At 43.7% G+C, this 10,558-nt stretch overlaps 2 protein-coding genes across 3 annotated transcripts; both read right to left on the bottom strand.

Moving 5' to 3' along the window:
* Nucleotides 1–161: 161 nt before the first annotated feature.
* LOC129178038 (UDP-glucuronosyltransferase 2B1-like) lies at nt 162–2,651 on the bottom strand. Its single transcript, XM_054769720.1, has 2 exons — nt 2,512–2,651; nt 162–2,420 (listed from the first exon to the last, which is right to left on the bottom strand). The coding sequence occupies exon 2, from the start codon at nt 2,411–2,413 to the stop codon at nt 839–841; it is 1,575 nt and encodes a 524-aa protein (XP_054625695.1). The 5' UTR covers nt 2,414–2,420; nt 2,512–2,651; the 3' UTR covers nt 162–838.
* Nucleotides 2,652–3,756: 1,105 nt separating this feature from the next.
* chrna5 (cholinergic receptor, nicotinic, alpha 5) lies at nt 3,757–10,552 on the bottom strand. 2 transcript variants are annotated; one of them, XM_054769724.1, is made up of 8 exons: nt 10,451–10,552; nt 10,169–10,312; nt 8,813–8,964; nt 8,671–8,715; nt 5,425–5,534; nt 5,086–5,263; nt 4,309–5,004; nt 3,757–3,915 (listed from the first exon to the last, which is right to left on the bottom strand). In XM_054769724.1, exons 2-8 carry the CDS (start codon nt 10,254–10,256, stop codon nt 3,757–3,759), a joined length of 1,428 nt encoding a protein of 475 aa, XP_054625699.1. In that variant the 5' UTR covers nt 10,257–10,312; nt 10,451–10,552. The 2 variants fall into 2 exon arrangements, with proteins under 2 accessions (XP_054625699.1, XP_054625700.1); XM_054769725.1 differs by lacking the exons at nt 10,169–10,312; nt 10,451–10,552 and having other exon boundaries at nt 8,671–8,740; nt 8,813–8,960.
* Between the last annotated feature and the right edge of the window lie 6 nt (nt 10,553–10,558).

The following is a 10,558-nucleotide window of genomic DNA, read 5'->3' as shown; positions in this document are numbered from 1 at the left end:
ATTTATGTCTCGATCATGACAGACTGGATCCAAATTCTGTCTTTACAAGAATGAATGGTATCGGGGACTGCATTTGATGTACATCTGAAATGTAAATGAGTCTCTAAAAATGAACAATTCCCCATTTGCCCTTTTTTTTTAAAGGTTATTCAAAATGAATATATGAATAGCACAGTCCCTTTCTTAGCAAGACTCAACAGCTTTTTTCATCATTTTATTTTGGGAACAGAATGAAATCTGAAAAGCCAAAAGCCCACTTGGGCACATTGTGTTGAGACATACTACAAATGGATTGAAAAACACTGTTGCTCTTTCTTCTGAAATGGTTGACAGATGATTGAAAACTGAAAATGTGTTTTTGTTCAAACACTAAATTCCCAGCCAATTGGATTAAAATGTGTAAAACCTTCCTTATGTTGCTAGCTAGTTCCGAATCTAGATGTCTTCTTTGTGAGTGGGTTGTTCCCAATGGCATAACGCAGAGAGGTAAAGAAAATGTAATAGTAGTAATTATAGAAAAATATAACATCTCGCTTGGTTTTCTCGCTGCCCCATAAGACTCCCTGTTTGTCATAGTCTGCTGTGAGGTCTCCCAAGTCCAGACAAAACTTGTTTTGGCTCAGTTTTCGGTTAGTTCAACATGAACAAGATCTATTCTAGTCTATAAGACCCTAATGTGCCAAAACGCACAATACTGGATTAGTAGGGGAGACTCTGGGAGCAATAAATGAAAGGGTTAGGGGTACAAACATACTTATCCGTTTACAAGGCAGATTCATGTGTCACCAACAATTAGCAAAGAGAATACAAGGTGCTTGGTTGTAATTGCCAAATGAGTTCATTTTCTGTGGGTTTTCAAGACATGTGTCCTGAAAACCACAAGCGGGAGAAGAATCATCACTGCTACAGTTGAAAAGAAAGTAAAGACGATGTCCACAGAATAGTAAGCGTACCAGGGCAGCTTGTAGGACTCCGTCCTCAGGTGAGCTGCACCTTTGTGTCTCATGACAAACTCGATCCAGAAGAGGGCGTTGTCGATTGGTGTGATGGGCTGATCTCTGTGCAGCCGGGAGAGTCTCTGCATGTTTATCCTGTAGGATGGATTTGCAAGAGCTTCCTGTATGGCCTTCAGGAAGTTGTTGTCTTTGTCCAGTGAGGCTAATGTGACCATCACCGCTGCCCCTCTTTCTGTGAGACGCCTCAAGTTATCATACTGGTCGAAAAATATGGGTATTCCCACAATGGGCACTCCGTGATAAATAGCTTCCTGGATGCCGTTTGTCCCGCAATGAGCCACAAAGAGTTTTATCTTGGGATGTCCAAGGAGGTCCTTCTGTGGCATCCAATCCACCAGGAGAGTGTTGTTGCCCAGGGTGGAAGGTTTAGTACCTTGAAACTTCCAGATAACCTTCTGGGGTAGCTTGGCAAAAGCTGCCGCTATGGTATCAGCTAAGTCAGAAGGTAGTTCGTTCACAAAAGTCCCAAGAGACATGACAATGACTCCATATTCTCCAGAACTTTGCACAAACTCCTCCAGGTGGTCGGGTAGAGGTTGTGCAGGTTGACATTGGAATCCTCCTATGTGGATGATGTTGGGCATGATGGGGCGAGGAAACTCAAACACAAAGTCCGCTCTCATGAGCCACAGGTCCGCTGCTTGTACCAGGTCATCGTATTTAATCTTTGGGCCAAAAAATTCTGTGCAAACAGCTTGATATTGGGGTTCGATTATTAATGCATACTCAACTTTCCAAAGGCTGAAGTAGAGAAGATTCTTAACCCTCTCAAAGAAAGTCATTTTATCAGACAGTCCGGAGCCAGTCATGGGAATGTAAGATAATGGAGATGGTGCTACGTACTGATGCCCCTCCCCACTCGTCACCCAGCGTACATTGTAGACTAACGGTAGCTTTAGCGCATGAGCCAAGATGATGCCTGTGCCCCCCGCTGGGTCAGTAAGGAGCAGGTCATACTGATGCTCCTTCAGACGAGCCATTAAATCCCCATCTTTTAGTAACCTACTCGCCATTTTGCTCATGATGGCATGCAAACTAAATGTTGCTCTGAACATTTCGACCTGCAGACTCGCAAACGTCAGAACAGGGTTTTGTCCCCTTTCTATAGCTAAAACATTCACCACGACTGAGTTGACAAAGTCATAGTCAACCCCTTTGATGACCGATACAGTGATGGAGTTGTAGTGCGGCATGTTGTCCTTTATGTACCAGCTAGTGTTGGCACGAATCACGTCAACAGAGTGTCCTTGAGCATGGAGAGCTCGGATCATCACGTCCATATTGATCCAGTGGCTGCCCTCGAAAGGTACTACTAAAATCTTGCCACCACAGCAAGCTCTCCAAGATGACAACAATGCAATGCATGACAGGAAAACTGAACTTCCGTGCATGGGCATTTTTCACCTAGACACAAGTAAAGAAAATTCAACTAGCTCAGTCAAATGCTTGACATGTTCTGTCAGTTTTATTTCCAAAAAACAGATTCATGACATACCTTAATATGGTAAGGCAGCTGCGATCAGACATACAGTATCCTATTCCTTAGGTGAGGTGGGCTGAAATACCGAGCGAACGACACACAACTGCACTTCCCAGGAAAGCTTACATAACTGTGTGTCAACCACGTCGATAAGCTCTTGTTTTTCCTTCTCAGGAACGCAGAACAGCGTGGACTCTTAAACCTTTTTTTCTTCCACTGTGGCTGTTTCAGAGCTGGTTCAAAATTGGCTTTCAAAGCTTTTCTTCAGTTGGTGTGTTTCATGATTCCCTTCTGTTTTCAATTAGGTTTTCATAATGTGTGAATCACTGGCTTCTTGTTTTACTTTGAAGTAATTTCACTGCAGAGCCTCTTTCTCTTTACTTCCTGTTGCATTGATGTTTACTGTCCACCCTGCGAGGTTCCAATAGGTCCCCAAGCCAATCATCTCCCTGCCTTCTCTTGTGTCCGGCCTATCATCTCTCTAGTGTTACTTTTTTTTTTTAGTGCGGTTATACTAGGGACTTGGTTGTTCTTTTGGGGGGTCAGATCTGTTTTTCATTCCACTTCAATTTTTCATCTTCATTAACATTCGTTTCTGTAGTCTTGTTTTTATAACTTATCGCCATCCAACAGTTCCTTCTTTATGAATTTTACATATTCGAGCATGCAGCACTGCGTGACTTATAGCTGTAAGAAAGGTGCATTCCGTCAACAATAAAATGATCAGTTAAACCTGACTGATTAAAGGTCGGGGTTGTTTCAGTGTTATATACCTTGTTTGGATTACAGCGATTTACAGTACAAAGTCCCTTAGTGTGGCTGCTTCATAATTCAGTGTTCCAGTTTCTTCGAAGAACATTGTTCATACTTGTTGCACAATGCACATTTGTGGAGTTTGTGGTCTTCCCGGTAAGCAGATAATCTTAGTGATGAATGGAAATGTGAAACCTCAGGCCTTTTCTTTGAAGACCTCTGGGCTGCATGCATCAAAACATGCTTGTATTATGATTTACCTCTTATCTTAATTATGGGGATAGTCGGGCTTTTGTACTGGCCTGTAATGACCTTTGTTACATTTTGTACTTCTGTTTCTACAGCAATTGTTTGGTTTATGGTGTTCATTGTATCACATTTTATAATATGATCCATTGATATATGTAATGCAGACAACAAATTGTCTATGGGAGTTTGTCTTCAAGAACAACTCATAAAAATGTGGACCTAAACTGCTGATACACCTCACCTCCATATCAGGTAACCTTAGAGGGCACCTTCGACATGCTTAGGGACGATGATGCTAGCCCATTTGTAGATAACCGGGATGAATAGAAGAGCTGAACCCAAGACGGACACCAGCAAGAACGCCCAAAGAAACATTCGATCCAGAACCTGGGCAACAAACTTCCAGTCCTGTACCACCTGTGCAAAAAAAACAAACAAACAAGTAAATCATCATTAATAGTTTGTCAGAGATGTAACGCTAGAGCCGTTTACTCATGTGATTCTGCAACTGTGAGCGTTCACACAACAGCACAACATCCCACACTGGGATAATAAGATGCATGATGACATCAGCGGCAGTGCCTGGGACCGCAACATTGTTTTCAACACAACAGGGTGGGAGAAGTGTGTGATGAGTGTGAGCCTTCACATCCTGCCCCTGGTGTTTTCTTTTCACACGTGCATTTTCCCAGCCCTCATCTGGCTCTTATTCTACCTCTGAAACTAAGCCAGAATGGTTTGTTTAAAACCCGCACATGATGTACGGTATGCAATAAGGATGAAAGGATGTATAATAGGTAACAGACTCACCTCCCTGACCTCATTTTCTTTCACCACATGCATTGTTATATAGCGAATAGACTCCAGCGCAGCTTGGATGTTATGCCTGGTGTGGGAGAGAGAGCTGATCTCAGCTGCAGAGTCTTTCATCATTCCCATTCCCAGTGCTCTTCCCGTCCGGGTTCCTCCCGCCGTGCCGTAGCGGTCCACGTGGCTGCGCATGCACAGCAGCTTGGGCAGCCTATGCAGGAAAATCCTCCTGACCCAGGGTGCCATGTCGTGATGCGTGGACGACGAGCGATGGTGGACGTTTATGGCAAATACGGTGATGACAATGGAGAGCGTGACGAAGATCATGGTGAAGACCAGGTACTCGCCGATGAGCGGAATGGCCTTGGAGGAGGAGGGGATGATTTCCTCGATGACCAGCAGAAAGACGGTAAGCGACACCAGCACAGAGGTGCAGAGAGAGATCTTCTCGCCGCCGTTGGAGGGCAGATAGAAGACGAGGATTGTGAGGAACGACAGGCCAATGCAGGGAATGATGAGGAAGAGGGTGTAGAAAAGAGGCAGCCTGCGGATGATGAAGAAGTAGGTAATGGTGGGATATGAAGCGCTGCCATCCATCCTTACACCACGGCTGCCCGTAGCCTTCACAATCTCCCACTCGCCGTTATCAAAATAGTCCTGCCGATCCACATGGAAGTCCTCCAGAATGATGTCAACCTGCCAAATAAAGAGTGAAGACCATGCTGATGATGTCATGCTGTGCTCATGTATGGTGGACACTGGTGCAATTCCAACAACCTGGGAGCCATCGTAGGTCCACGAGCCGAATTTCATGGAACAGTTCTGGAGGTCAAACGGGAAGAACGTGACGTCAATGGTGCACGCGGATTTGTAATTAGCGGGGGGCGTCCACGTTATGGTTCCGTTGTATTTGACCACTGCTTTGGTGATGGTTCCCTCAAAACGACCATCTGAACTGCACGGAGAAAACCATCAACTGATTACTTTCAAAATAAAAGCTACAAAGATATAGGTCATTGTTGTTTCCTGATGCACACATTTACACAATAAAGAGGTGCACTGTATGTGTTTACACGTACATTAATCAATCAAGTGTAGGGTTGATTCACCACTTACTTATCATACAGCACAACGTCTGGGAGCCAGATCCTGTCAGAGGGTACTCGTATAGCTGTGATGCCCAGATAGTCATCAGGGTCCCATCTTAGCTTCATGTCAATCCACTCCTGCATGACAAAATCACAACATATTCTCGGTCTAATTTTGTGGGTAAAAAAACAAACAGGGATGCTGTGCCAGTTGGAATCTTCTCAAAATCATATCAAACATAAATATCAGTAACTGAGGCTCATCTACCAGAGGCAGTCAACTGATGTTAGGCCGACAACCTGGCACATCTTGAGTAAATATGTGTTATACTGGATTAAAATGACGGCTTATAGATAGTCATACAGTAATATAAGATTATCCATCTCATTGTAGTGGAGGGGGTGACTGTTCGTGTCTTTGTTGCTATGATGCGTGACAACACAGGAGCATGAATGAGGCCGACAGGAGCGAGGAGGAAGGTGGTGTGAGCTGAAGCAGGAATTGTGCCAAGGGGACTCATGTTGATGAGAAGTGTCAGGTAAATGCCACCAGATAATATATAGGGATGCATGGTAGACCACCTATGGCACGCACTTGACAGGAGGTTTCCATGGAGCCTTCCAGAAGATTCCTTTTGAATCAATTATTCAAATTCTTATTCTCAAAATTTGGTCCTATGAAAATGAACACAAAATGATTGAACTTTTAAACACCTTATGCCTTTCATACAATAAAGAAGTGAGGCTAGTAATGACATGTACTGCAGACTAGAAAGTATCTGTATGAAATCACGAGTGCTGTGGGTAATGATTGACATGTATACTGGCCAATGTGTGCTTGAAGGGGGAGTGACACACTGACTAATCACTTGTACAATGTATAATGATTGACATGTAGACTAGCCAAAGTCTACACAGAGTGGGAGTGTCACACTGACCAATCACTGGTAGTATGTATAATGCTATAAGTTACTCATTACCTTTCCCAAAATGGGTTATGCATACCCCCAGGGCACATGTGTCAATGGAGGGCTAAGACACTGCAGGTTTTGTCTCCAACCATTTTCCCCAGCAGGTGATTTAATTGATGAGCTCCTTCCCTCAAATTGAAGGTGTTAAAATCACCTGCTTTAGTGACGGCTGGAAAGAAAACCTGCAGTGTCTCGGCCCTCCACGGCACGAGTAGGACACCCCTGCCCTAGGGGTACGCAGATTGCCGTCGGGGGTACATGAATAAAAATTAAAAACAGCTTGACTACATTAGCGCCGAACACTGAGATTTGCGTAATGCGTTCCAACGCCTCATGTCAACAGCCACAGCAGGTAGCACAGTAGTAAAGAAAAGTGACAAGCATGAAGTTGTTCCCGTGTGCGTTAGATGAACAAGTAAGTGTGTGTGATGATGACGTTGTGCTTTAAAAGTGTTTAATTTTGAAGCTTTTCCAAGATTATTTATATTTTTTGCTAAATGAGAGCTGGTCTTCTTACAGTACATGGTGATGTCATTTCTTTGTTGACTGGATGCACTGAGTATGTTAGGAAGCTCCTAATTTTTCACGTGTAAGTAAATCTATTCTTTCATGAATAACTTTTTCTTCTTCGGGGTTTCGGCGGTCCTTGAACACACCATCGTGACGCCGATTGAGATTTATGTGTATGACTTTCTCCCACGCTGCACAGACAGACGTGTATTTTCTGTGCTTCCTTTCACCTTGTCCTTCTTCACAAATGTTAATGCTGTGCGTAAATGCACAGAGGTGAGATTTAATGATGTTAGCTATGAGCTGCTGTGCATTTTTTCTTGGTGCATAATCTCATGCTAGTACTGCTCGTGTGCCCATTTGGCTCAGTAATAAGTAGGGACGTCCCGATCCACATTTTTTGGCTTCCGATCCGATCTTTTTTTTTTTTAATCATAACCTTTTGTTACAAACATGAATTTGTGGAATTCAGTATGGTTATGAAAATAGCTCTTCTAAGTATTAAAAATAATGCAACCAAAATATTGCTGAATTTACTTTTTTATTACACAGCATGACCAACAATATTGTTTGGCTTTTGTAGCAAACCTCTGTGAGTCAGGTACCTAATCCAGTAAAAAGAACCAATAAAGGTCCATCCAATATTAGACAAAATTGGAAAAAAATGGGCGTGCAAAATACTTTTAGGGTGGTACTCATCATTTCACATGGTTATACATCAATTTGTGGTGTGATTTAATATATGACATTTTTTTTAACAAACTCTCTTTAACGTGATAGTAATTTATTGACGGTCCCGAGTGTATACAACCAGCGGTTAGAGCAGCACTTCCTGTGCAAGCTCCCCACACAATGACACAGCAGTCCGGGCACAGTGAGGGGGAACTCCCGCCGTAGCTACGAAGCCGGATATCCAACGTGAAACTAACTTCACCACGATACACCGCGAACATGTCTGCATGGTGGTGTTGCGTTTTCTTCTTCCGGGTGGCGGAAGTCGAGTGGCAACCAGCTTTGAGGTGCATTACCGCGTCTAACATGTTGGAGTGTGGCCCAGAGTTACGAACGCTACACGGCAGCCGGATTGGCCCGATCTCGTGACGCAAGCCAATATTATCCGATCTTCATAATACAGCCGAGACAGCCGAGACATCTCTAGTAATACATCTCATATTGAATTTTTTTCTTATTGATTTCTGTACATTATGTGCCTTTGTTTTCATCATTATTTATAATTATTATATTTACATGGAACATTAGTTGCATTGGAGGATAGGCGGCATAGAAAATGGATGGATGGATGAGTTGCATTGTACTGATTTTTTCCATGTTGTTGCCGATCAAAGCACAGCAAAATAGCATAAAGATCACAGTTCACCACATCTTACCACGGCTTGTCACCACTTGTTATAAATAAATCCACCCAACAGAAGACAAACCTGCCAGGACATATCTCACCCCTCTAAAACACTCTCCGTTTTAAAGTAGTAGACTATTTGTGCAGTTGAAAAATAAGACACGTGATTTTTTTAATATAATTCGTAATATATAATGTATCAAAGATGTTTCGTTGTGTAGTTTTTGTTTTTTACGTGTGCAGGAGTAGGGGGCACATGACTTCTGAAGGGGGCTGTGACTGAAAAGTTTGGGAACCACTGATCTACATGAATTGCGAGTGACATGCCGACCAATCATGGAGCGATGTGTAAAACCCGGCATGTCGACTGGCCAGTGACAGTATTGAGTCAGCCAAAGGATATAGCCACAAAATAACACACTTCTTCGCCACTTGCCTGTTTCATCCACACATTAGTAGTCATCAGCTGGTTCTTTTCATCCTGAATGGTAGAAGCACAGCACGAGCTACATTTTGAAGAATGCCATTGATGCTATTCAGATGAACACCATTAGAAATCAGTGCATGTTGAGCCTCACCACATCAACTAGCTGGGAGATAGCCAGTCCAAACTTCACGCATATCGTCTGATTCAGAGATTCCACTGGGCGAACCCATTTCTGGTAGTTCCCAAAGAGGTATTTGAACAGCTTGTCTTCGGCTTTTGCATAGGAGGAAAGTTTGGGAACATCTGAAAAAGACAAGAGAGCATGAAATAATGTTCTACTGAAGCTGACCCAGTTCTGCTATCGGCATGGAAACCTGAAAATTTGTCACCATGATAAGAGAAACTGTCACCATGACGACATCCAATACATCTTTGTGCAACATGGCTATATGGTGTCACAGGTTTGGAGGGACCAGCCGTTCCCTGAGGGGAGGCCCACTGTCCCACGACTGTATGTCCCAAAATATAAACTCTTGTTGGCGTAGGAGATTAACCGCATTTTGTATGATGCACATTGTCTTTCAAGCTCGATTTATGGACAGCAACCATGGTTGCGGATACCGACAGGAACGCATTTGCGTTGTCTGGTGTCGATAGATGCGGACAAAACTGCCAAGGGCCCCTCTTCCAATTAATGACTGTGTTATCCAGCTATTCATCATCTTTTCAAGCTCCCCTCCTTATTAGTGCCATTCTGCCTGGCTGAGACTCTGAGAAATCGATGCTGGCGCACAGGCAGCGAGACGGTGATCTCACTGCAGTCCAGCTTAATGGTGACATATTGCTACTGGCAGCCAAAAATACAAAACAGTCTCATTTATGAAGTCTACAAAGCAAAGAACCATAGATGGCCCAAGCGCAAGTAAAAAAATCTAGTGTTGGAAGGTGATCAGGTCTTACAAAACGTTAAGGCCACATTTACAGAAGGTAACAACAAAAAGTGACTGATGACACCGTGAGTTGGTGTTTACCACAAGCAAACGTGGCATTTGTGAAGCTGAACTTTACAGTGGCGTTTCAAGAGAAAATGGAGGTTCTTTATTACGGGAATCTTTAATACTGCAATATTCCCAGTCCCCTTGTAAAAAGTTTGAAAAATATGGCTCGTCTTATACTGTATTTGGGTTCTCCAGATTTACACATGCAAACCAGATGATGCTAATTTTAAGATATTTTGTATTTAAAAATGCTTTTATTATATACCAGGGCAATATGCCTGTACTCTCTGCAGTTGAGTAAATAAACACAGCTTACTTTATGAGGAAATACTATACCATTATTATTGGTCCCCACACCTGTGCTAGATGCTCTGATATCATGTGACTTGAATCAAACCACTGGTGATATCAGTAATGTCTTCACAATGTGGCTGCTTTCTGTATCCGCAAAAAGCCCAGCCGCTATTGGACCATGTCACGTCTGAGCCCCCCGAGGCTGGGCAACTTACGCAGTGAGTGGCACAGGTGGCAGCTGTGCAGCAGCGGCAACAGCAGCAGCAGCGCAAGGGAAGCGGCTGCACGCCCTGCTCTCGGCATCGTATCAGAGGCGGCGCCGCATCAGCGCAGAAGAGGGTCCCTCGGGCATCACCAAGCTGGAAGACAAGTCGTGTTGATGCTGCTTTAGGCTTCATTGAGCTAAATCACCATGTTGAGTCATTAGAGGCTGCCCAGGCAACATAACATGATAACAAACTATTTGAATCCACAACAAAACCTGCGTGCACACGTACCTGCTCGGAGTGTCGTCCATGCAGAGAAGTGATGCTTGCACATATGCTGGCTGGCGTCGCGCTCCCCTCCTGCCTTCGACAAATACCCTCCTCCTCCTCGCCTCTGGA

The sequence above is a fragment of the Dunckerocampus dactyliophorus genome, chromosome 3 (assembly GCF_027744805.1).
Source record: "Dunckerocampus dactyliophorus isolate RoL2022-P2 chromosome 3, RoL_Ddac_1.1, whole genome shotgun sequence".
NCBI classification, from domain to species: Eukaryota; Metazoa; Chordata; class Actinopteri; order Syngnathiformes; family Syngnathidae; genus Dunckerocampus; species Dunckerocampus dactyliophorus.
The sequence above is the reverse complement of the archived record's forward strand: the minus strand, read 5'-3'. Positions and strand labels throughout refer to the sequence as shown.